We start from the raw sequence: 23,663 nt of genomic DNA, 5'->3' as shown, positions 1-23,663 counted from the left end.
TATATATATATATATATATATATATATATATATATATATATATATATATATATATATATATATATATATATATATATATATATATATATATATATATATATATATATATATATACAGAGAGAGAGAGAGAGAGAGAGAGAGATTATATTATATTATATTATATTATATTATATTATATTATATTATATTACAAATAAAGAAATAAAGCACGATAACACTAGTATTTCGTAACCGTCTTACGAAAAACACTGTAATTTAATTTATTAACATACTCGAAATCTTAATTAAATGAAACTATTTTTGTCTGTGTCCATGAATTGCTTCGCGAGAAGCTTTAATAGAGTTTCGATTTCCGACATCTTTGAATGTAGCACAGCGTCTTTCCTGTTGACACGGAAGTGACGAACTCCAGAACGAGCATGTGCGCTCTGGAGGGGTACGCGGAGGAGAAGTTTTAGTAGAGTTTTGCTAAACATTACCAACAGCGGTTAAATAAAAAGCGACCTACCGATAGAAATGGGTGATTCTGAACGTTACCCTCCCCCGGACTTCAGCTGTCCTCCACCGAACTTCATGCAACAGCCGCAGCCGCAGCAGCAGCCCCGCTCCAGCAGCTTCCACCCCAGCATGTGGAGCTGGGGACAAACGCCCTTTGAGCCCAGCTGGGGCCAAGGCGGCTACTATCACGGCCAAGCGAATGGACCTGCTTACTATGGACCTAAACCACAATTCAGTAAGTGAATTATACAGTTTGTATTTCAGCGTTTAAGTCCAGTTCTCCAGATCTGATCTGGTAGGCCTATTGATAACAGCAAAATGTTTGCCTCTTTAACTTGTAAACATTTTAGGATTGATTTGCATGAAAGTTGTCTAATCGTGGATTTCTTCTCAGATCAGCATTTTGGCGGTGAGCGGTATCAAGCTGGATATCCCGGTGGCAGACAGAGCTACAGACCTCCCTATCAACAAGGCAAAAAGGTGATTTCTTTATTAAAAAAAAAATCTGTATTAACTTTAGTGACTTAAAAAAATATCCATCACTTTTTGAACTTTTTCACATTGGGTCTTACGTAAACCCAAACATGGATATTTTGTCATGCTTAAATTTAAATAAATAGGATACAAGGTTTTCCAAATGATTTCAGTCCTTCTTACTTTGATATCCAGGGCTGGATTTACAAGGATTTGGGCCCCTTGCGCTGGAAGCTTGGTGCCCTATGCAGTAAAGAAAAATTCTTTTGCTGATTCAAATTTCATGAACTGTTTGTCCTTCCACTTTACAAATATTTACAAATCTGTTGTTCCATTACATAAAATAAAAAGTTTTAGGTTGTGACGTCAAAAAATATGTAAAAAGTCCAAAGCGTATACGAGTACTGTTCCGAGCATAATGGTGTCTTTTCTCTTTATTTGGATCTTTCATTGAATTCACAGCAAAGAAACAAGAAGGAGCCGGAGTTTTCCCATTACTGCGACACCTGTGACCGGGGCTTTAAGAACCAGCAGAAATACGACGAGCACGTTTTGCAGCATGTCAAGGTATTTCTCTGCCACTGGGCACTTTCTGGATAACATCCGAATCATAACCGATCGCTGTATGAAATATCATCCACAGTGTTCTGTACCTGACTGCAACTTCATGGCTCATGTAAAGCTGGTTGCCATTCACTGGGAGAACGTGCGTAGGCCACATCCTTGAGCATCACTTAACGTTTCCTTCTTTCTAATGTGTACATATGTTCTAAAAACAGAGCCACGCACCAGGGGCCAAAAGAATCAAGCTGGATACTCCAGAAGAGATTGCTAAATGGAGAGAGGAGAGGCGCAAGTTAGTTCGCATGCCATTTTGAGATATTTTGCCACCTCTAATTCCTGTTCTATAACCAGATTCCGATTTGTTTTATGTGCAGAAACTACCCGACAATTCAGAATATCGAGAGGAAGAAAAGAGTCATGGAGGTGCGGGAGCAGATCGGAGGCGTTCTTGAAACGACTCAGTTTGGGTGAATATGGGCATCGTCTCTTGTTAGTATCTGATGGAAACTGCAAATTGTCTTTTCTTGGAAAATTTGAGACTAATTAAAAACTTTCTTGAGGTACTTTTGTGTCAAGTAGTAAAAAAAGGTTGACTTTCATCTTTGGCTCGGTTACGATAGGTATTTTTTTAAAGATTATCAAAACTCTTAACTTGGAAACTTAGCCAAGGATCTCAATAACTTGGAGGTTGTTCTTTGGGAACCACTGAGTAGTAGTCCAGTTCTTTTCCTTATTGTTTTAAGTAAGACACTTCAGATCTGTAAAAATGCATATATATACTTTAATATTTGTTCTCAGGCGCATGAGAGGCAGAGGGAGAGGCAGAGGCAGAGGTCGAGGTCATGGTTGGGCTAACAGAGGGCCCCTCCCATTAAACGACACTGCTGCAGAGACCCCCAAACCTCTTAACCATCTCTCCACGGGGGGAGACCCACTAGGAGTGCTGGCCAGTACTGACCAAGGTTAGTAAATAAGTAAGCTAATGGTTTGATGGTGAATTTTTAGAAGCAAAGCCACAAATGACAGTTTTAGTCACAGATGTTGGCTCTGTTTCTGGTTTCCTCCCAGATTCAGACAAAGAGGAGCCCAGTTCGGCTGGCCTGGTTGTGGCCCCGAAACAGATGAGCTCAGCCCTTGGGTCATTACTGGCTAACTACGGTTCTATGAGTGAAAGCGACGAGGAGCCAGAAGGTACGCTTCTAGGTTTCTTCCAGACAAATATTAGACCGTGTCTTTCTGTTGTTCTTCTGTGTTTAACCAGATCTTTGCTTTTTGTAGATGTCCCCGTTCTGAGAGCCAAAGAAGTTGTCAGAGAAAACGAGACCCTGCTAAACAAAGTGACACCAACTTCCGAGGACAGTCCGTGCTCTAAACACGTGGAAAAGCCCAGCGAGACTCGGACAGTTCCTCAACCAACCTCTGGCCCTGGCATGTGGAATGAGAGAAGAGGAGGAGGGAGGAGAGGAGGAAGGGGACAAAGACACAGAGTCACGCCTCAGTCACGCCGCGCGACTTTACTGGAAATGGTATTTTTATATGAGATAAAACTAGCAGAAATTTAAGAGATGCACCAACAAATCTTTTGTTTGGTCGAAACGAGGTTTCACTTTGAACATCATCATTAGTGATTGACTGGTTGGAAATGTAACATTTCATATACAATGACTAGTATATGATGCTAAAAACGTTTTAACATCTTATATTAGCCATTAGTCGTTACTAAATAGGCTAATCGCTATTTGCCCTTGTAGGGCTATTTGCCCTACAAGGGCTATCACCCCTGTAGTAAGGGACATTAGCTCTTACTAAGGGTAAGGGCAAGTAAAATAGAGTAAGTTTTAGTAAAAACACTTGTAATTGTAGTTCTTGGAGAGAAATTGGAATTAGTTGAAATTGACATTAGGAGGTCATAGCTTTACAAAGTTGTAAATCTGAACGAAATGATCGGTACGTCTCAAACAAATGTCATTTTCAGTCTAATTCACTCCATTGTCCATCCATCAAAATATTCATTATCACTTATGACTGTTTTTTTTCCCCCCCTTTGTGTAGTTACTGGCCCCAGACATCCGCCACGAGAGGAATGTTCTGCTGCAGTGTGTACGATATGTTGTCCGCAACCACTTTTTCGGGCTGGAAAACGGATCTCAGGACCGAGAGGAGATGAATCAGGAAAACTTGACAGTTTCTGCAACCAGTGAACTTGAAGAAGAGCCCGTGTCCCGATCAGACTCCAATGTTCACGATGAGAGACATTTTGAAACTCTGATTGTCCCGGACAGCAGAGATATTGAAGGTTTAGGCAGTGAATCTGCTGAAAGAACTGAAGAAAGTTCTAGAGAGTCTGTCCAAAGTATTGAAGAAAAGACTGCCTCGGCCCACAACAGTCAAGATCCCACCAGCACAAATAATATCAAGTCTAAATCTAATGTCTATGATGATGAAATATGGGAAATGGATGGCTGTTCTTTGAAATAATTTTTTAAGACATTGGGTTGAAAGGATATAATTATTTTTCTTGTAAAGAGTCATTTTGTTGCTTTTTGTTTTAGGTGGAATTAATCATTTTGTTGTAGAATAAATAAGTTTATTTACAAAATAGATCAACTGTGAATTTTTATAACGGGGTATACAAAGTCTATCATGATTGTCCAGGGAAACAACTTTATAGAACAAACTCTCCAGCGGTTTCACACTCATGGTAGGTTTAAAGTTTGATGGTTTTGGACATTTTTCATCCAAACATACTTTTCAAACTGAATAACTTTCACCAAACTTCCATTACTTAATTACATAGAATCTGCAGTATTCTGAAACAAACCCAAAATACTTTATAAACTGATCTGAATCTAAAATTATCTTTTAGTATTAAGAAAATAAAATCCTCACAGCATAATGATGCAAACTTTAAAAAAAAAAATTCTGCTGTGGTCAGGATTACCCTTTGATGTTTTCTACATCAAAGGGTACATCTGTATTTAATGTGTATGAATGGCTTTGACCCTGTGTGTTACGGAGAAAACTTAGTTTTCTTTGAGAATTTCGTGACGGAGAAAGAACAATTATAATCCTTAGTAATATGTCGGTAAAGGCTATAAGGATTGGGAGTTGAAGTACTAAATTAAGGTAACTCGTACCGATTCCACAGTCTTCCTTGAAAGACATAAGTAGTGTTTGATGCAATACATTTTAATACAATGTGGCGACATTCGGTTTATAATTGCTGTATGCTTGATATTATGTGTTTGGTAAGTTAAACTCGACTCAACAAGTCAAGAGGCCATTGGCCGAAGTGCAGTGACAGAGGCTGCTCCGCCCTCGTGTGCTGGCCTAGGAGGAAAAAACAAGCATGCGCAGTATCCTAGAAACCACCTGAGCTCTCGCTATTCACGTCTGGGTAGCAACGGTGAAGTTGACCAACGGCGTATGGGTCAACAAACTGAATTAAGTACGCCATTGTTCCGCGGCTATAAAAGCAATTACTTTCTTCTGCATTTTAATTGCAGAGGCATTCATTATGGCAGCAAAGGGTATTCGAGTGGAACCCCCGTTTCTAGAATTCAAGGATATGAAAGTTGGGGAAGTTTACAAGAAGGCTGTCTCGATTACAAATATTGGGAAAATATCCAGGAAGATATTTGTTGAAAAGCCAGCGCTGAAGGTAACGTATTTACAGGTATTTGGGAATTAAATGTGGTTATGAATTTATAAATGTTGAGCATTTACCAAATGTGCATATTGTTACTAGTTAATTAACCAGCCAATTACAGCAAAATGGCGGAGTTCGATAGCTTATCGAATAGAAGAAGTAAGCTTCTCAAAGTATTTGCCGCTTCGGACGTTTCTTTGCAACAAATTGTTATCATTGTTATTGGCTTGACGTGTCAAACATAACTTAAGTAAATGCAAAAAATAGTTTTAAAGTATGCATTTAAAAAAGTTGCCCAACCCAGCGCCATGCGAAAAAGTCCCTTTATTAAATATTGAATTAAATGTGATTAACCGCATTTTTCTTTCAAAGCTGATCAATTTCACGAGTTACAAAACGGCCAACTACGCTACTACAGATATAGACCTACATTTATTTTATTGACTGGGTTATATTTATATTTTTTGCATATTTAAGAAATTTGTTGTTAAAACAAATAAAAAATATGAAAAGTTTTCGGACGTTATTTAATAAACTTTTCTTTCTTTTCTTTTTTTTTTTTTTTACTAAAACAAACGAGAAACAGAAACAGTCCAGTTCAGTCTTCGTTTCACAAACAATGAGAGCTTTCGAAAAGTACTTTTATTAATTACTACATTTTAGCATGCCATAACTAAAATCTAGTTTTAGTAAATCAGTGATTCTTGAGAATTGGGACAAAATGGGTTTTAATTTTCCCATATTTTTTTTAAATTATTTCTCAACCTTATGTATGCCATCCATCCATCCATTTTCTGCCTCTTATCCGGGGTCGAGTCGCGGGGGCAGCAGCTTCAGAAGGGAGGCCCAGACTTCCCTCTCCCCAGCCACTTCTTCCAGCTCCTCCGGGGGAATCCCAAGGCGTTCCCAGGCCAGCCGAGAGACATGGTCCCTCCAGCGTGTCCTGGGTCTGCCCCGAGGCCTCCTCCCGGTGGCACGTGCCCAGAACACCTCACCAGGGAGGCGTCCAGGAGGCATCCTTACCAGATGCCTGAGCCACCTCAACTGGCTCCTCTCGACGTGGAGGAGCAGCGGCTCTACTCTGAGTCCCTCCCGGATGACCGAACTTCTCACCCTATCTCTAAGAGAGAGCCCAGCCACCCTGCGGAGGAAACCTATTTCGGCCGCTTGTATCCAGGATCTCGTTCTTTCGGTCATGACCCAAAGCTCATGACCATAGATGAGGGTGGGAACGTAGATCGACCGGTAAATCGAGAGCTTCGCTTTGTGACTCAGCTCTCTCTTCACCACGATGGACCTGTACAGGGCCCGCTTCACGGCAGATGCTGCCCCTGTCGATCTCCCGCTCCCTTCATCCCTCATTCGTGAACTCCTCCACTTGAGGCAGGACAAACCCCCTGACCCGGAGAAGGCACTCTACCCTTTTCCGGCTCAAGACCATGGCCTCGGATTTGGAGGCACTGAGCCTCATCCCGGCCGCTTCACACTCAGCTGCGAACCGTTCCAGCGAGAGCTGCAGATCACGATCTGATGAAGCCAACAGGACCACATCATCCACATGTATGCAAATATGACAAATAATGTTTTGGAAATGTAAAGATGCTAAGGTGCAGGCTCCCAGTTGCAAAATCCTTTTAAAAATAAAATTTTTAATCGATCTGACCCAGAACTTTGTCATCAACATCTGACAAAAATAAATATAAAATGATTTTTAAAATACCCTATTAGTGATATTTTTACTCATTTTACAGAAAAATGCTTCTCAAGAAACAAAAGAAATATTATTTAAAACAAAAAACAACAAAAAGTCCATCTGACGGAGTTGACAGTGCATGACGGAGTGGACAGAACTGAAGGTGGTGACAAACTAGGGAGTAGAATGAAAAACTTGATACATGTGAAGTAATGCAATTTATGTAAAATACATTAAAATGAATTAATTGCACATTTAAGTAAGATTTGACAGCAATTTCACTTAAAGAGTCACAAGAACTCTGATGGAGTTGACATCTGACGGAGTTGACAAAATGCCAAACTATCTCAATTTATATGATGTTATTCTGAAGGAGGCCATATTGTAGCTCATCAGGTCTATGAAATCTTTACATTTTACTAAAATTAAGCTTTTATTTCGCAAAATTTCATCAAAGTTTTGTAAATTCTCAGTTATAGTGTTGACACATCATGGTTGGGACAAGCAACTTAGGAATAAAACTGAAGAAAAAACTAAAGAATAACATAAACTAACCAGACTAGCCCTCGAACAACTAGCCCTCTTAGCAAAGGAAGAGAAAGGAGGAGGTCTTGGGGTCCTCAGACGTTCTGGTGCCCCCCAATAATGCATGATTTTTTTTACATTCTTTTCATGTCTGACGGTGTCGACAAAAACTAGGGACAAATTTCAATGGAGTTGGAAAATATATAAAAATTAATTTTAATTCAATTTATTGCTACTTTTATAATTATTTATAGGACTACTTATGCTTAATTGTCATAATATATACTTTTAGTATTTCTTTAATTATTTTAAACTATCATAATGTATTGAGTTCTGCTCCTGGACAAGGGATTTTACAGGCATCATCCACCGACTACAATGTTTAAAATAAAAAAATATTCAGCAGACACCAGGAAATATACATTGTTGTGCTCACATGACCCAGGTTAGTTTAGTCAGATATTTGAAAAAATTTTATTTTGTGCATATTTTAATCAAATTTTGTGCTTTATCCATAGGACTTGTTCTGTCCCTATTCTCAAGAATCACTGAAATGCAAAAAGTTTTGTATATGCAATGTATACAATGTGTATAGAATGTATACAATTGTATACAATGTGTACACGATGAATATGGCATTGTATGCAATGCTATACAGTGTTTAGGTCTGTGGTTGTAAAGGCAAAGATTTGAAAATGTTCCAGTGGTGTGGCACCACTTTCAACACCTAATGGTATGTTTTTCTCTTTGACCTCTCTTTCCCTAAAGATCTTTAAATTAATCAGATTGGGTCGACTTTGGTTTTTGCCACCGGGATTTTGTATTAGAGGCACGCTGGAGTTCACTCCAGTTACTGAGGAGGAGAAGATCAAAGACTCCATTCGGATATGTATAGACGAGCAGGAAATCCTCGAAGTTCCAGTAACAGGGTATGAAGTTCTCTAAGTCTGATATACCAAAAGCTGTTTTCAGCCACACTTGCCTATTGTGTCTGCGGTGCTTGTAATGCTGCGTCTTTGACTGCAGACTTCCCAGACTTCCCTCTTTCATTATGGACTCATGGCTAGACTTTGGATGCCTTGTCGCCAGCAATCAAGTGGTCAGCAAAATGCATCCAATTATTAACATCGGATCAGCACCTGGTAAGTCAGGTGTTTGTTATTTGACAGGTGATATTATATGACACTGTGATAGTAATCCAGGCTGTATACCTTTGTGTATGTGTGTGTGTGTTACTGCTGAAGGTCGATTCCAAGTGAAGTATGAAAGGAGTGAATCGTTCTCCCTCCAGTTCTTCCCGTCACACGGAATCATAGAAGCTGGCACCACCTTGTGGCTGACAGTGGAACTGTGTGTGGACAGACCTGGGCTTATTGCTGAAGAGGCTCTGTATGTTATTAAAACCACCAACCGTCATTACTATGAATATTTAGCATGTATTACAAGAATCAGAAACTATTTAGAAGGTCATTTATTTAAAAAAAACTTAAGTGATGTAGTTCTATAATTAACTATCTATTAGACGTTTTTGTCTGCTGAAATGGTAAATGGGTCTTACTCAAACTGGATAATGACAACTGTGATCTTGGCATATTTCTTCCTGAGGGTGATGCTCCAGGATTGCTCAGATGTTCTTTTCAGTATCCAGGCTGAAGTGGTGGAGCAGCATCTTGAGGTTTCTGACGTCCAGGTACATTGATTCAAAGTCACACATAGATAGAATGACAGTGTTGCATGCAAAATACAAAATGCTAGATGTGGGGTGGTGATTTTTACGTCAAAATGCGACCGCAGGAAAAATGTATGTAGTTTAAATTCTTTTCTAAGACACTGTAAACTGTAAATCTTAAATTTATTATTAGTATTATTTACATTTCTGTTTTAATTGCTTGAACATGTTGTAGGGCTTCCCCCTTCCCTGTTTGTGGTTTGGACCTGTCTACTTTGGGGCCTTCAGCGAACAGAAAGTGCTACTAAGAAATAACTCTCCCATTTCTTGTGACTGGGTCTGCCTGCTGCTGGATAAAACTGCTGGTATTGAGGCAGTGAGTTTGAAAACAACATCTCTATTTTGCAAGGGGGCGAGGGAGGAGACCAAAAACATTGTCTTATTCAGTGTTCCTACTGTGTTTGCAGGAAACAGACCTTCAGAAGAGCACAGGCACCACCCTGCTGGAGAGAATGAAGAACTGCAGCTCAACCAGACATTCTGCTTTCCGGGTCTTGGAGTGTGTGCCTGCACATGGTCGACTGAGTCCATATGACACTACCACAGTGGCAGTACGATTCAGTCCCAAACCCAGGAGGTACATTTGTCCTAAAACACTACAAAGACTTGTTGGAAATTCATGTTCAGGAAAGATTTTGTGTTAGCTCATCTAGTATTAGTTTTAGTTTATAGTATTAGTAGATTGATAATATTAATTCAAGGCAATGCATGTATGTTGATCAGGATTGACCTACCTTAAAAGCATCAAAGGTATAAGAAAGAATAATAATGAAAACCCCCCCCAAAAATTGAAGAAAAATAAATATTACTCCCCGTCGGGGAATCGAACCCCGGTCTCCCGCGTGACAGGCGGGGATACTCACCACTATACTAACGAGGAGATGATAGCAGCAAGAAATACATGTCTGTATTTCACAGTTTCCTTGTGCTCTATTTGCCAGGGGGTGGCGTAGTACTTCACCTGGGCGACAGGACTACTGTCTGTTTCTCCTGTTTGATGTTGTGAGCTGCAAACATGGCTTCACTCTACCTACAGGTACTCTCACAGGAACACGGTGCTGAAATTGTTATTGAGGACTGGACTAAAAAGGGCTATTATTCTGCATGAATATAATGCCAAGTTAGGTTCTGTGGGCCTCAAGTTTGAGTTTCAAAGCCCATCACGTTGACTAACAGTTACATGCTCCATCTAATACAGGGGTGTATAAACTAAAGTTAGCTAAAATGCTAAAGTTTGCTAAAATCCCTGTGTTCTATAACATTGACTTGTACCATGCAGTATCTTAAGGTTTACCTATATAGTAAAATTATCTACGGGTTAGCTATAATTATGTCACTATCATGAGGGGTATTACTAGCATGTTAACAAACTTTGACTTACTCTCTACAGTACGTAAACAATAGCGCATGAGCTAAAATGATCTAAAATGCTAACATTAGCTAAAATTATGTCAGTAGCATGCTAGCATGTTGACTAATATTGTGTTACTCCATCCAGTAATGTAAACTGTATAACCTAAATTAACTAAAATGTCATATTTAGCTAAAATGCTGTCAATGATATGTAGACTACCACTCTCATGTTGGCTCAAACTGACTCACTCCATTCGGTATGTCAAGCTTAACTTTTATATCAAAATTAGCTAAGATGCTAACTTTAGTTACAAAGCTAATGTTAACGGCTTTAACTGTTGATACTGTCAAGTTGTGTCAAATCTGTAAGAGGTATTAATATAGCATCTTAACGTCTGAACAGAGCACGGATTTCTCTACAGACCAAATGTTAAAATGTATTCCTAGTATATTCCAATAAATATAGAGGATCAGAACAAATGGGGACTGATTGCCTTAATGACGCTTATTGTTTTAATTTAGTTGACAGCAGCGTGGAGGTGGCAGTAACCGGTTCCGGAATTCCTGTGGCTCTGGTGCCCTCTCCCTCTGACACGTTTGATTTCTCCCACTGTGCAATGGGCCAGCATTCAGATCTTCTGTGCGTGCTCCAGAACCTCTGCCCTCAACTTCCAATCAGATTCCGCTTTCGCAAGTTGGCACACTTTACTGCCCATCCTCGAACGGGAACCATTGCCCCTGGGCAGTACCAGGTGAGACGGTCGCCAGCTTTAGGTGGTGCTTTCTAAACCCCCGCAGTTTTAACAGAGGAGCATCCCCCCACCCCCATATTCTCCAGGATGTAGTTTTGACTTTTAATGCACGGCAGCAGGGAACCTTCCATGTGCGTCAGAAGGTAGACATCCTAGGTTGGGTTGCGTGTCAGAAAGACGGCAGCTCCAACGAAGTCGGCTGCTTCCACACAATATTGCTCCACCTATCTGCAATATGTGACAGTGTGAAGATACCCCCACAACAAAAACTACATTCTGGTGAGTGTTACAAACTAATGACAATTGTGTTGCAGAAACAGAAATGACCTCCTGTGTCGCTGCAGCTCTAAAGTGTCCCGCCGGGTTACGGCCTTGCGTCCGGTTGAAAGAGCTGGATCACTGCAGCATGTTGGGTCGTATTGCCACCGCAAAGCTACACAAGCATCGCAGGACGATGAGCCCAGACACAGATGTAGACGAGTTCCTGGCTTTCCCCAACGATCGGCCTGCGAGCATCAAACCAGTACCACCACACACACAATATAGGTAGAGATGAATGGCAACAACTTTTTAAAATTAACTCTTACAGCAAGGGAGAAAAATACATTTTAGATATTTTTGGTGTGTGTGTTTTCTGTGTTTTACTGAAGTTTACCGATGTTTTTTTTTGTTGTGGTTTTGAAATCGTTTAGGACCATTTTTACCGGAGTGCCACGCCACAACTACGTGGACCCCACCTATGCTTTCACTAAGGAAGAGGAAGAGCTGAGACGGCGCAACCAGCAGATTTACATAAACTTTATCAGGCAACTTTATCAAAGACGGTATGAGAAGACCGGGGAGAGGTTTGCTTTGCAAACTACAGTTTACATTTTAGTTTTCCTTCGAGGAAAACATAATTTTTTAATTTGTAGAGAAGATTTTTTATTTTCTGTTTCCACTGTAGAGCCACACAATTCAACTTGATTATGTGATTTGTCTTTAGGCAGCAACAGACTGGGAATGACGACGTCCTTGAGATTGATACACATAATGGACTAGTTCCTCCTGAGTTCAGCATCAGAGACCTAAACAGCACCAAGAACTCAGACATGAACCCTAGTTACAATTTAAAACACTTTAGTGAAATTACAAACAGCGGGGACAATCAGGTTAGATACAAAGTGACTCAATGATATTTAGTTCAGTTACATCATTTTTGTGTGTGTGTGTGTTTTGTTTACATTTTCTCATGAACTCTTTGCAGATTTTCGAAGCAGTGAATACAGTTCCATCTACCAGGCAGCAGGTGGCAGACTGTAGAAGGACTCTGAATCCTTTGGAGTTCTACCAAGTCGACATAAGTAGGATTTTTTTTTCCAAACCATCGACAGAGCAGAAATGAATGTGCCTAAGCAATATTAACAAAATGTCCCTCTTTTCAAACAGCTCCCTCGTCGGTGAACTTCGGCACAGTGGCTCTGAATTCAGTGTGCACTACGAACTTGCATCTTGTCAATCGCCTGCCGGTGCACATCTGGGTTGAGCTGGAGGTGAACTGCGTTGAGCTGCAGGGCTCCTCAATGCTGTCCCAAGTCTTGCCTCCCTTCTTCCACAGTATCGTGCCCCTGACATTTCAGAGCACGGTGCTTGGCCACTTCAAAAGGCTAGTTCTTTTTCTTTTCAGGCAATAGATTGAAAAGAAAGAAATACAAAAAAGCTTCTAGGATCATCACAGTCAAACGTTACCAGCTCACTGCGTGTGATTCTTTCTTCCAAATACACTCAATCGTTTCAAAGTCCTGCTACTGATAACAATTTGATTCTGTTGTGTTCAAATTTTAAGTGTTAGCCTGTCTGTAAAATTGATACCAAAGTAATAACTTAAGAATAGGCTCAACATTCCTTGTTTAATTTTTTATTTTTCATGCTGGAGTTCTCATAAGATTATTCCTTCATTCTCTTAATATTATGACTTACTTCTAATATTAATGCTTTATTCTTGAATCATTTTGACTATACTGTCGTATGACTTTATTCTCATATTGCTACGACTGTATTCTTGTAAAACTGGGATTTTTATTCTCGGAATTAAAAATCTCACGATCTCTGCCTGGCCCTAATATTCCATCATAAAGTTGACCTAAATTCAAAGCCCAAATAAGCAGAAGATGTAAAACGAACTTGTCAAACAAAATGGCTGCCTGGGGCGTGCTGACATCACCGCGAACTGTGGAAAACCCAAGGAGTGCGTTGGTGAGATGAGATGCTCAAATTTAATCTAAAATTTGATCAATAAAATCGTTTTAAAATCGCTTGGACCCACTTTGGATCGGTCTTTCACATGAAATCTCACTGAAATCCCTTGAGGTTTGAAGTTGGGAGAAATTCCAAAAACGTGGACGGGTTTGAGGTGTGTGAAAGTACTTCTGCAAATCACAGTGACTGTATTTTCATTTCTCCAGCTCCTTGAGCTACACCATCAACCAGCAGCACCCTGGTCAGATCCTAATCCTAGCTGAGGTGGTCCTCTTGACTCTGGAGCTGTCCACCAACCTGCTGGTGCTCACCCCCAACCCAGTGCTGCTCGCAGGGTCAGAGTACAGAGGCATAGTGACCCTTCGAAACATGTCCAACTGTGCAGCAGAATTCACCTGGAAGCCAGTTATCCCAGAGAGCGGCCTGCTGTTGTACTCTATCCGCCCATCTACAGGTGCAGCCCACTTTTTTTGAGGAGGGGGGATCCTGATATGTAAGTGTTGTTTCATACGGTCTGCTCTCCGTTTGTCCAGGCGTGGTGGAGCCGCACATGGAAATGGACTGCGAGATAAATTGGCATCCTGGTTTTAATTGCCCTACTGAGGGAGACTTTGACCTGTTTGTCCAAGAGAGAACCTGTCAAAGCCTGCACTGTGTTGCTAAGGTTTGTCTCGCCAACATGAATTACTTTTTTTTTCTGGGCTCCAATTTGAGTTACAGCATTGAAGAAACATCAAACATAACAAGGTGCTTAAGCGTAATGCAGAGTGTCGAATTCATTTTCATTTTGGGCCACATACCAACGCTATAAATGTTCTCCAGAGCCGGTTGTGCCAGAATGCATTAAGACTTATTAGCAAACTGTTAAAATGTCAATCTTCCTCTCAGGTTGAATCCACTACTGTGGAGCTGGCAGAAAAGAGAATCCTTTTCACATCCGTACCTCTCAACATGACTTCCGTCAGATCCACTGTCCTGCACAACTCTGGACAGAACCACGCCTATTTTGAGGTGTCCAATCCTGCACTGTGTGCAGAACTTTTGAGCCAATCATAATCTATATTTTAACGCTAGAAGACATGTGCTCGATCCGTTGACCTGTATGCATCTCGGCTCCGACCGCATGACGTCACTTTGCCATGGCTGCCGACTAACAGAAGATTCCATGTTGGTGTCCTTGTTTGAGGCAGGTTGTAAACCTTTGCCCTCTGCCCGGCATGGTGGTGAGTCCATCTTTAGGCGTTGTACCAAGCAGAGGTCAGGCCATGATTCGCATTCAGTTCAACCCAGACTGTGTCTTTAAATTTGATACCAAGATTGAGGTGAGAGAAATAAACAGTGCTTTTTTTTATCTCCATTTTGACATTTTGTAAAACCTTTTTTGTGTGTATGAGTGTGTGTGTGTGTCTTTTTCAGATAGCGATAAAGAACACGAAGTCCATCAAGCTAAGAATTGGAGGATCAGTAGAGACTCCAAATGTAACTTTCAGCAAGGTGAGTATTATGGGATGAAATGTTTGATGTGGCCTCAATTCTGAAATAAGGTCATCTTTTGCTGATATTCCGATTTACTGACCTGCAACTATAAGATAGGCTTGCAGCACCAACTTGTGCTAAATAATGTGGGTTTTTTCTCTCTTTTTTCAGTTGCATTTCCAGTTCTGTGGAGTCCACACTGGATCTCAAGCCAGGATTTCTTTCTCCATAACAAACCACTCTGTGGCTCTTTCCCAAATCACTTTTGATCTGTCAAAATACAAAGAATTCTCAGTCAAAGGCCGCTCGCCCCCTACAAGTACGTATGCACTTTAAAGTATCTCATTTGATAAATGCTACTACGCTGGTGATGTTGTACCCAATATATATTGGTCATGGGAAGACCTAAGCCACTGTTTGTTTGTTGTTTTGTTTTTTTTTATTTTTTTGTCTGGTTGTTTCTGTGTCTTTTTCGGTGAACAGAAAAGGAGCAGGGAGTAGCTGTGGTGGAGGTTGGTAGTGGTCAAACAGAGGAATGCTTCCTTGTCTTTTCTCCCACCCAGGTAAGATTTGCTTAAACACTTTTCTGAATGTTTTGAGATTCACAAAGCATCAAAAAGATGTTGCCACTTTGGAATAATTCTGCTCTACTTTTTGTTCGTCTACCACAAAAATGACAAAACGTGCAGGGCACTATTGTTTTAAGTAAATGTCTTGTGTGGGTCTCTGTTAAAATTCACTAACTACAACTATACGGACAGTAGAAGGAGGGTAAAGACAACGTATGTGTGACCAATATTGCCCCATGCTTCGTCCTTGTACAATGGGGAGCAAACAACTCACGAGCCCAAACAACGGAACGATCCAACTTAAAATATTTTATTATAAAAAACAGTCACTTTTAATAGTGACAATAAAATAACAGTCCTTTTCTTAATAAAATCCAAAAGTTCTGAAAAAGGGTAATTAATTCCAGACCATCAGCTGGGTTCCACTTGCGCTGCTCCAGGTGAATGCGGTTCGTCCACACTGTGTCCACTTGCTAATCGCAGCCGAGTTCCTCAACGCTCCAGCACTGTTCGCTCTTCGGCGTGTCACGCCCCTCTTCAGCCCGATCCAACTAAAAGAAAGAAACAGGGAAAGCGCCAGGATCCCCACACCAAGACGCCATCGAGAGACTCATTTCCTGCCAATACTCTGTTTGAGACGGAGCGCTACTTACAGGCGCGGGCAGAGGTTCCCCTCTGCCCGGATTTTCTGTACTGGACCGTCGGTTCACTTCTCAGTGCTCTGCGCCTGGGGGTGCAGATTCCGTCCGCCCCTCGCTCTGCAACCGTCTCGCTCACTTGCAGGATTCCCCTTCTCCTTCTATCCAGGCTCCTTTTTTTATGGCTTCAATCAGCCTCTGCTGACACCTGAGCGCACTGATTACAGGACACAATCAGTGGGCTCCGTCTCCTTAAACGGCTGCCTTCAGTCCGGTGCGTTTAGGTGTTAAAGGGGAAAAACAATCCAAAACATGCAAAACACAACAAGCAATAAAAAAAGAAAACAATCATATTTTCCCCCTGTGCAACATATGCTCTCTCCTTTAGGTGATCAGCTACGACTTTGTGCTGCCAGTAATGGTCAACGGAGTTAAATGGCCGACTTCGTTGCCCTCTTTCTTCACCTCGTCCTCTTCTGCTACTCTGCTACTGACACCTGACAGCAGGAAGACTATGACGACGTCGACCACTTTGGCTACAGACGAACAGCAGTCATTGTTGGTAGAAGCCACAGGTGGGCTCACCGAAGCGGACGATGGCCTGCGTTTTCCATTCCAAAACCAGATTTAAAGAGTTCGTTGTTGGAGCATCCGATTTCAACAAAGTTGTAGCGATCTTTCTGTTGTGTTGTGATAATTTATAAGTTTGTTAATGACAGGAGTTTCAGAATTTAAAGTATATAATTACATATATATAATCCTTTCTATTTCCCTTTCCTACATAGCTCTGTTTGCCCCAGTGGAAATGTCCTCCACTCGCCTACAGTTTGTCATTGTGTCACATTCTCCTACATTCCCTCAGGTATTGGACCTTACCCATGCTCCCATTATTTTCCCCTCTCCTCTTTTGCATTTCAAAGCACCCTGTTTAACACGTGTCGCCACCTCATGACAAATGCAGCAATGCTTTCACGCCTCGGATAATTTACCGTCCCGCTCTCCTCCGTGCCTCGGCAGATCGTTGAGCTGAAAGCTCAGGGTGAACAGAGCATCTGCTGGAAAGCTGTCGAAGGAGAAGGCATCCGCTGGCGGTTTGACCTCGGCGCCGCAGCAGAGCTGTGCGCGGTGGCTCCAGCGTTCGGCTTTCTTAGGCCTGGCCAGTCCGTGTGCTTGGCAGTCACCATCAACCCTGACGCCACGAGAAACGGTGCAGTGTCATTAGCAGCCGCATCCTCTAGGATGAGTCTTTCTCCATCTAAATCCATTTGATGCTTTAAATGGCACATCTGTGCTGTCCTTACTCCCAGGTGGATGGACGATACAGCACGGCACGCAACTTCTGTTAGAAAGCAGAAAGCGAATGCCAGGAATTGTATTTAAAGCTGCAACATTCCAATCATTGTCTTCTGTTTTAATTTTTATTTTTATTTTTTTTACCCCCAGGAGAAAGAATAACCAAAGTGTCCATTCCACTGTATTTGGGAGGGCAGGGAGAGGAAAGAAAAGAAAGTAACGAAGAACAGCATCCTTATAGAAAGCTGTCAGTCATCATTCTCCTCAGTCGTCCCAGTATCGTCTTCTACCCCCGTCGGATCCTCTTCACCCCTGTGCCGCTGTCAAAGAGCACAAAAACCAAGCTAATCTTGCACACCACTGGCTATCCGTGGTTAGTTCACAAAGATACACCTAAAGCTGCCATGTTTGTAAGCAGGGCAATAATGAAGATGGATTTTTATTGCATTTTCTAATTGGTGGCAATAAGCCATCTGTGCTAAGCCTTCTGGGCTAAATTATAACAGAGGAAACGAAGCCACAGTCACTTATTCATCTCAGAGTATTTGCTTTATTGAAATCAATCAGGCCCGAATTCATCTGCTGTCATGGTGGGTTTCCTTACGTCGGAAAGCAGCAGCCTAATCGACATGCTGATTTTATTTATGGTGGAGGATTCAAAATAATAAATATGCTGTAAATAGAAAGCACAACATTTTACACCTAACCCTTGAACACATATGACTCTGCCACCACCATTTTTCAATGTCAGGAAACTGAATTCTATTGAAGTTTGTGGTTGTAAATTGTCAGAATGTGAAAACGTTCAGGAGGAAGACTCCACATCCACATGAGTTGTCGGCTGTTATTCATTTGTAGCGGAACAACCATATCAGCGGAATGCGAAGAGGTGGAAACCAAGGATGGAACTAAGATCCGGCCTATTTCTGTCAGCTTTCCTGATGGAAACCGTATCTATGTCCGGAACATCACCGAGGTAAAAGTCTGGAGTCACCCTAATTGTAACAGCAGGCCACATCAAACCAAAAAAAACCCCACAATTTTGGTGTTATTTGCAGTTCAGTTTTGTTAGCAATTGCACTGAGATACGGATTTGAAAATGCTTCTACTAAATTTGTTTTAATCTGTTGTCTTCCAACCTGCAGGGAACCAAAGTTGTCTCTCTCCTGTGTGAAGTGTCGTTCTGCTCTGCTGTCCCGGTGTCGTTGTGCACAGCCATCACCTTCCGTGACCACATGAAAAACAAGTAACCTTGTTTTTCTGCAGTTTAGTTTGGTTTTAAAAATCTTCAATCTCTTCCTTCAACTTTTTCTTCTGTTTTTTTTTTTTTTTTGCGTTTCACTTCTTCAGATTCAAGATTAAGGTGTGTGCAGTTGCTGAGAACTGTCTGCTAACAATCTGGCCCTACTTGGCGATACACCACACCAGTCAACATGTAGTTTTGCAAACAGGTACTGCACTGAGAGAGCAGGGACAGGGGGAAAAAATGAGTTAATGTGCTGCCTTAGTTATCTGAAGGCGGGTTGAAATAAATGAAACTAGAATCTGTTTGGATAGTTTATTTGCTTCTGATTTGAAATATTTCATGAAGGATCCACGTCTGTGGAGGCTGTTCTTCTGAATTATAATGCACCAAGTCCTGAGTCTGGCCCGATCACGTCGTCATCCTCGTCGTCGTCGTCGTCGTTTGACCAGAACACCTCAACGTACCTTAACACCTCAGGTCAGAGATGACTTCTGCGTGACTGTGTGAGGGATTCAGCTACGGTAAAAAGTCAAAGTCAATGAATCAAAATCGTTTCTTGCCATGCCCCGGCGAAACAAAAAACTTGAAGAGATCACATCAAATAGCAATAAATTAGGATAAATAATACTAAAATCTTACCCTGAATGACCAGTTTCATTTCTCACAAAAGTGTCATCTTCCCTTTTCAGATTCCTTGTCATATTGTCAGAGTATGGACGAACAAGCCAGCAAAGATGAGAATCACTCTGCTAAAAGTGACACCCCCGGCAGTCTTTCTATCCCAAAATTCCCTGTTGCCAAGTCAGAAGAAACAAAATTTTACCAGAAAGTATTACTGACTGTAGAGAAGTGGTTTAGCCTATATGGATGGCCCAGTGGAACAAACCCCATGTATATACCTCACAGTTTCAGAAGGTAATATTTGAACACATAATCCCACAAAGCTGATTGTTTTGAAAGCCATCTGCTGTAGCGTTTCCCTCGTTGTCCCTGTTCAGAGTTGTGTTCGTAGTTCATACAAGCGACTCCAATGGACGAGCGTTTAGTGTCACCCAAAATAAAGATACAAGGTGGGTAGGAATGATGCTCAGTGATTTAAAGTATTATTCCAGTTGTTTGGCTGTGCTTGCTTCTGAAGTCTCAAAAAACCTACAAATGTTTTGCACTATAGGTCTGTAGTGGACATGCTTGAGCATTTGACCGGCAGAATGATACCTGGTATCCCTATGTGCCAAACATTTTCAAAAGATATACAACAGCGCACTATTCAGGTGCTACAACAGAATGAAGCTATTCTGGAATTTCTCAGGTAGGCTCAATAAATACACAAATAAGCTTGTTCCTGTTTATTATATATCTTATTTAAAGGTTTCCTGCCATGGAAATGATTTCAAAATTTTGCTATACCACTGAGGGTGCATTCACACCAGCCCCTGTATATCAAACTAACCCCTCAATCTAGTCTGCCTAAAAACTCAGGTCTCAGTTTGGTTGAAATGAACTCTAGCACTGTTTGAATGCATGTGTGAATGCAAGCACGCCATAGACTGCTCCAAAAGCAGGAAGTGGACTATAGCGCACGGCATTCTGGGTAAATACAACCACAACAAACATTCTAGTTGGAGAAATGGCTCTTGGTCTTTTCCAAAGAAAAATAGAACCTGCGCTCATTGTCGTCTTCTGACGTTTTCAAGTCAAGGACTGTGAATACTTTTAAAAGTATTCACGCAAAGCTAACACATGCATACAACACATCGCAAAGCTGTTGAAAATCCTTTTCCCACATTAACAAAAAACAGAGATGTCACTTTTTCCAATTTTTGCCAACCAAAATCATGTCTACAGAGTGCAGGGAGCCTGTCTTTGTCACATCAAGCCTGAGTATCTGCTGGACATCGCAGAGTTTAAACACTGGTGCTCCTTGCAGGTATCGACATACTTGCATATAAACAAACTTTTACCGCAGTACAGTTCTGTATCCTGATTTGTTGAATGCTGACCCTATTGTAAATCTATGTTTGTGTTTCTCAGGAAAAAGACTCAGAGAAATATTTGGATTGTAGCTTTTTTGACTTTTGGTCTCTGAGCAAACGCTCATGGACTGATGTGCTCATGCAGATCTACAAGGTTATATGTCGTTTCGATATTCCATGTACATTGGTTGTCGAAAACCTTTATTGAACATCACTACCCATATGTCAGGTTCTGGTATTGAGTCGTGTGCCAGAGGACACCCTCCATGAACCTTTGTGCCCCAGGGACACAGAGGACGCCCTTCTTGATGGCTCCCATGCTCTGACCAGCACCATCTACTCACTACGGGAGCTTCACTTGCTGTCATGGCTTAACATGAACTACCAGAAGATGAGGAAGATAGTGTGGGAAGCAGGTAGGGTTTATACCTTAAGCCGCCATTGAATATTATGCGCAAGTATAGGTAAACCTACTTTGTTGCTGTACCACATAAAACTACAAATATGGACAATTAGGCCATAAGCAGTTTCTTACTATACTTTCAGAAACAATTTCTTATACTTAACCCTCCTGTAGTCTTAAGAGATGCTGTCATTTGGACCCCAGGAGTTTTTTCCTCTATGCACAGTCGAACTGTCACCATGTGCGCTTTCATGTGTTTATTGTGTGTGTGGTTTTGGGAATTGACGGTCTGACGGGACAGCCCTAAAGCTATGGGAAGGCTAAACATGTCCCTAAAACTCTCATGACAAAATAAATCTCTACCTGTTTGTGTCTCTTTTTGGATTGTCTGTGTGTCGAAAATAAATATTTCTCGTATTACTATGACTTCTCAGATCGAGTCCCATCATCACGCTGGATCGTTAATTTTGATTTGGACTTCTCAGATGGTCTGGTGCTTGGTGCGCTGATTGCGGCTCACTGCCCTTATCTGGTATGCGTTTCATATGCAATTCTGTTTGCCCTGTTCATTTTGGTTTGACTTACTTGTCGCGTTCCTAATTACTACAGATAAGAAGCCACTTCCAGAGGATGTACACCACACCCTGCAATGTGCCGCAGATCCTTCACAATAACATTGTTGTGACTCAAGCTTTAAATTTACTTGGTCTCAGCTTAAACATAAAGGTAAAGAACAAAAGCCAACGGTTTCATATTTAATAGAATCGCAGCTCTTGGGACGACTGTTAAGCAATCAACTCTTGATAAGTGGGCAAACAAAGAGAAGTTTATCTAAATCACAAATATTTTAATTCACCACCTAATTATGTCAATTGTTAATTTTTAGAAATGAGCTTTTTTTGTATTCCCCTATTAATGTATACAAATTTAAATATGCAATATTTGTTTCAATTTCCCATCTCCTTTCTATTGTCGAAAATGATTTTTTTTTTATTATCAGATATTTTCAAAAATAGCAAAGCAATAAAGATAAGACTGCACTTTCACAAAGCAACTAAAGCAAACTGCTCCATCTGACTTTATTGATATTAAAATCAAACAAATGAAACAACAAAAGGGCTGTTGTTTAAGTCTGGAAATGGATTTTGTTATCAAGCTGCAGAGAAAATAAACTCCTCCCATGCTTTTCGGCACACAGCTGTTGCAACACTGAGAAATATTTAAACCTGGTTAAGTAACGGAAAATGAAATGAAATGAAATCATTACCCACATTTTGAGGAAAACTGAGATATTATCTTAAGATTTTTAACACAAAAATGTTATTAATCCTTTTTATGTTTTTGTCTGGTGTGTTTAGTCGACGGAGCTATGTGAGATTAACCCGGTGCAAACGTTATTTCTGTGTGTTCACCTGTACGAGACTCTTCCTCACTACATGCCAACAGAGACCCTTACTCTGTCAGGATGTCTGCACAGCACATTCAGCAAGCAGGTAGGGCACACACACACACACACTCACACTGTTATCACCCCATAACACACGCACACACACTTGGTTCTGTGATACAAAAAAATCCTTGTAAGTTAAATTAATGTGAGCGCAGAGGACACAGAAAATGGCTGAGTTAATAACTTAGATAGATAATGTAACACATACACACACACGCACACACACACACACTGTAACTGGACAGTAGAAATAGAAACTTGATTACAGACAGACAAATGTGGATTTGCTGTCACTTTTAAAAGGTCAAGAAAAATGGATGCAGACGTCTGCGCACCTCAAAACACATATTTTAGTATTACACAATTTTTTTTTTTATAGCAGCAAAAAAAAAACTGCAAATCTTGTTTTTCTAAACTGCTCTCTGTGAACCGCAGGTGCGCCTGAGAAACCCTTCCTCCAAGCCGCTCAGATACAAGGTCCTCCTTTTTGGAGAAGACGCCCATCTGTTCTCCGTCCCCGGTAGCTCTGTGGTCACCGTTCCCGCAGAGTACGTCTGCAGTACAACACCCCTGCAGTACAAAACAGCTGTAAAAAGTGACAAAATATAGTATTTGGACATCAACTTGCAATGTAAAATTCACTTTACTTTGTAATCCTTGTGTCTAAAACAAGCTCCAAACACATTTTCCTATATATTTTCTTATGTTACAAAAACATTTAAAGTAAAAAAGTAGTAGTAAAAAAAAATGTTTTTTTTTTTCATTTTCTTGTGTTTTTTGCAAACACTACACAAAAGATAATGACAAGCACATTATTTTTTTAGCCACGATTGCTTCAAAGTAAAGCACTCCGTCACAATTAGGAATGCTCTGCATGCTTATTAAATCAGCATGAACCACTTCTTAGCAAATAAATTTGTTAAAAACCCAAAGCTGTATTTCCGAAAATAACTTGTTTCTGATCCCTCTGAATTATGCTGCACCTCTCTTTACTCAGCGCCAAGTCCAGGAACTGTAATGCAGCTCATTAAGTTCAACCAGTTTCACTCCTGAGAGCTTGCTATAAAAATAGCCCCTCGGCCCACTTGTGAAGATCCAGCATTTCTGGGAAGAGAACTGTGTCAAAGAGCGAAGCCACTC

At 40.9% G+C, this 23,663-nt stretch overlaps 2 protein-coding genes and 1 non-coding gene across 3 annotated transcripts in view; 2 read left to right on the top strand and 1 right to left on the bottom strand.

The window, feature by feature from the left end:
• Positions 1–372: 372 nt before the first annotated feature.
• On the top strand, positions 373–4,139 carry nufip1 (nuclear FMR1 interacting protein 1). The gene is made up of 10 exons (XM_008424791.2): positions 373–733; positions 893–978; positions 1,435–1,539; positions 1,616–1,678; positions 1,752–1,828; positions 1,911–2,003; positions 2,335–2,498; positions 2,605–2,727; positions 2,815–3,062; positions 3,589–4,139. The coding sequence occupies exons 1-10, from the start codon at positions 517–519 to the stop codon at positions 4,012–4,014; spliced, it is 1,602 nt and encodes a 533-aa protein (XP_008423013.1). The 5' UTR covers positions 373–516; the 3' UTR covers positions 4,015–4,139.
• A 767-nt stretch (positions 4,140–4,906) lies between these two features.
• Positions 4,907–23,663, top strand: part of LOC103474049 (cilia- and flagella-associated protein 47) — a 35,919-nt gene continuing 17,162 nt past the window's right edge. Inside the window, exons 1-40 of the mRNA XM_008424770.3 lie at positions 4,907–5,197; positions 8,172–8,332; positions 8,430–8,545; positions 8,648–8,792; positions 9,009–9,093; positions 9,308–9,448; positions 9,540–9,709; positions 10,074–10,168; positions 11,008–11,237; positions 11,324–11,516; positions 11,582–11,783; positions 11,930–12,061; positions 12,223–12,388; positions 12,484–12,580; positions 12,666–12,882; positions 13,682–13,929; positions 14,009–14,139; positions 14,364–14,486; positions 14,666–14,797; positions 14,892–14,969; positions 15,123–15,270; positions 15,435–15,514; positions 16,547–16,733; positions 16,944–17,020; positions 17,176–17,365; positions 17,602–17,824; positions 18,310–18,427; positions 18,597–18,697; positions 18,802–18,902; positions 19,043–19,174; positions 19,387–19,612; positions 19,696–19,767; positions 19,869–20,006; positions 20,543–20,624; positions 20,729–20,824; positions 20,900–21,086; positions 21,508–21,605; positions 21,683–21,799; positions 22,432–22,566; positions 22,959–23,071. Of these exons, the coding sequence (XP_008422992.2) occupies positions 5,054–5,197; positions 8,172–8,332; positions 8,430–8,545; positions 8,648–8,792; positions 9,009–9,093; positions 9,308–9,448; positions 9,540–9,709; positions 10,074–10,168; positions 11,008–11,237; positions 11,324–11,516; positions 11,582–11,783; positions 11,930–12,061; positions 12,223–12,388; positions 12,484–12,580; positions 12,666–12,882; positions 13,682–13,929; positions 14,009–14,139; positions 14,364–14,486; positions 14,666–14,797; positions 14,892–14,969; positions 15,123–15,270; positions 15,435–15,514; positions 16,547–16,733; positions 16,944–17,020; positions 17,176–17,365; positions 17,602–17,824; positions 18,310–18,427; positions 18,597–18,697; positions 18,802–18,902; positions 19,043–19,174; positions 19,387–19,612; positions 19,696–19,767; positions 19,869–20,006; positions 20,543–20,624; positions 20,729–20,824; positions 20,900–21,086; positions 21,508–21,605; positions 21,683–21,799; positions 22,432–22,566; positions 22,959–23,071 (5,627 nt within the window). The 5' untranslated portion in view covers positions 4,907–5,053. The remainder of the gene's footprint in view (positions 5,198–8,171; positions 8,333–8,429; positions 8,546–8,647; positions 8,793–9,008; positions 9,094–9,307; positions 9,449–9,539; positions 9,710–10,073; positions 10,169–11,007; positions 11,238–11,323; positions 11,517–11,581; positions 11,784–11,929; positions 12,062–12,222; positions 12,389–12,483; positions 12,581–12,665; positions 12,883–13,681; positions 13,930–14,008; positions 14,140–14,363; positions 14,487–14,665; positions 14,798–14,891; positions 14,970–15,122; positions 15,271–15,434; positions 15,515–16,546; positions 16,734–16,943; positions 17,021–17,175; positions 17,366–17,601; positions 17,825–18,309; positions 18,428–18,596; positions 18,698–18,801; positions 18,903–19,042; positions 19,175–19,386; positions 19,613–19,695; positions 19,768–19,868; positions 20,007–20,542; positions 20,625–20,728; positions 20,825–20,899; positions 21,087–21,507; positions 21,606–21,682; positions 21,800–22,431; positions 22,567–22,958; positions 23,072–23,663) is intronic.
• On the bottom strand, positions 9,941–10,012 carry trnad-guc (transfer RNA aspartic acid (anticodon GUC)). The gene has a single exon. It is a non-coding gene; the product is annotated as a tRNA-Asp (tRNA).

This window comes from Poecilia reticulata, chromosome 2 (assembly GCF_904066995.2).
Source record: "Poecilia reticulata chromosome 2, P_reticulata-male-v2, whole genome shotgun sequence".
NCBI lineage: Eukaryota > Metazoa > Chordata > Actinopteri > Cyprinodontiformes > Poeciliidae > Poecilia > Poecilia reticulata.
This window is presented reverse-complemented; position numbering and strand designations above follow the sequence as displayed.

Excerpts from the sequence above, each read along its gene's own strand:
- nufip1 (XM_008424791.2), top strand. The coding sequence starts at position 517 with ATGGGTGATTCTGAACGTTACCCTCCCCCGGACTTCAGCTGTCCTCCA. Across the intron at positions 979-1,434 it reads CCTATCAACAAGGCAAAAAG|CAAAGAAACAAGAAGGAGCC; the intron begins GTGATTTCTTTA and ends TTGAATTCACAG. Across the intron at positions 1,540-1,615 it reads ACGTTTTGCAGCATGTCAAG|TGTTCTGTACCTGACTGCAA; the intron begins GTATTTCTCTGC and ends TATCATCCACAG.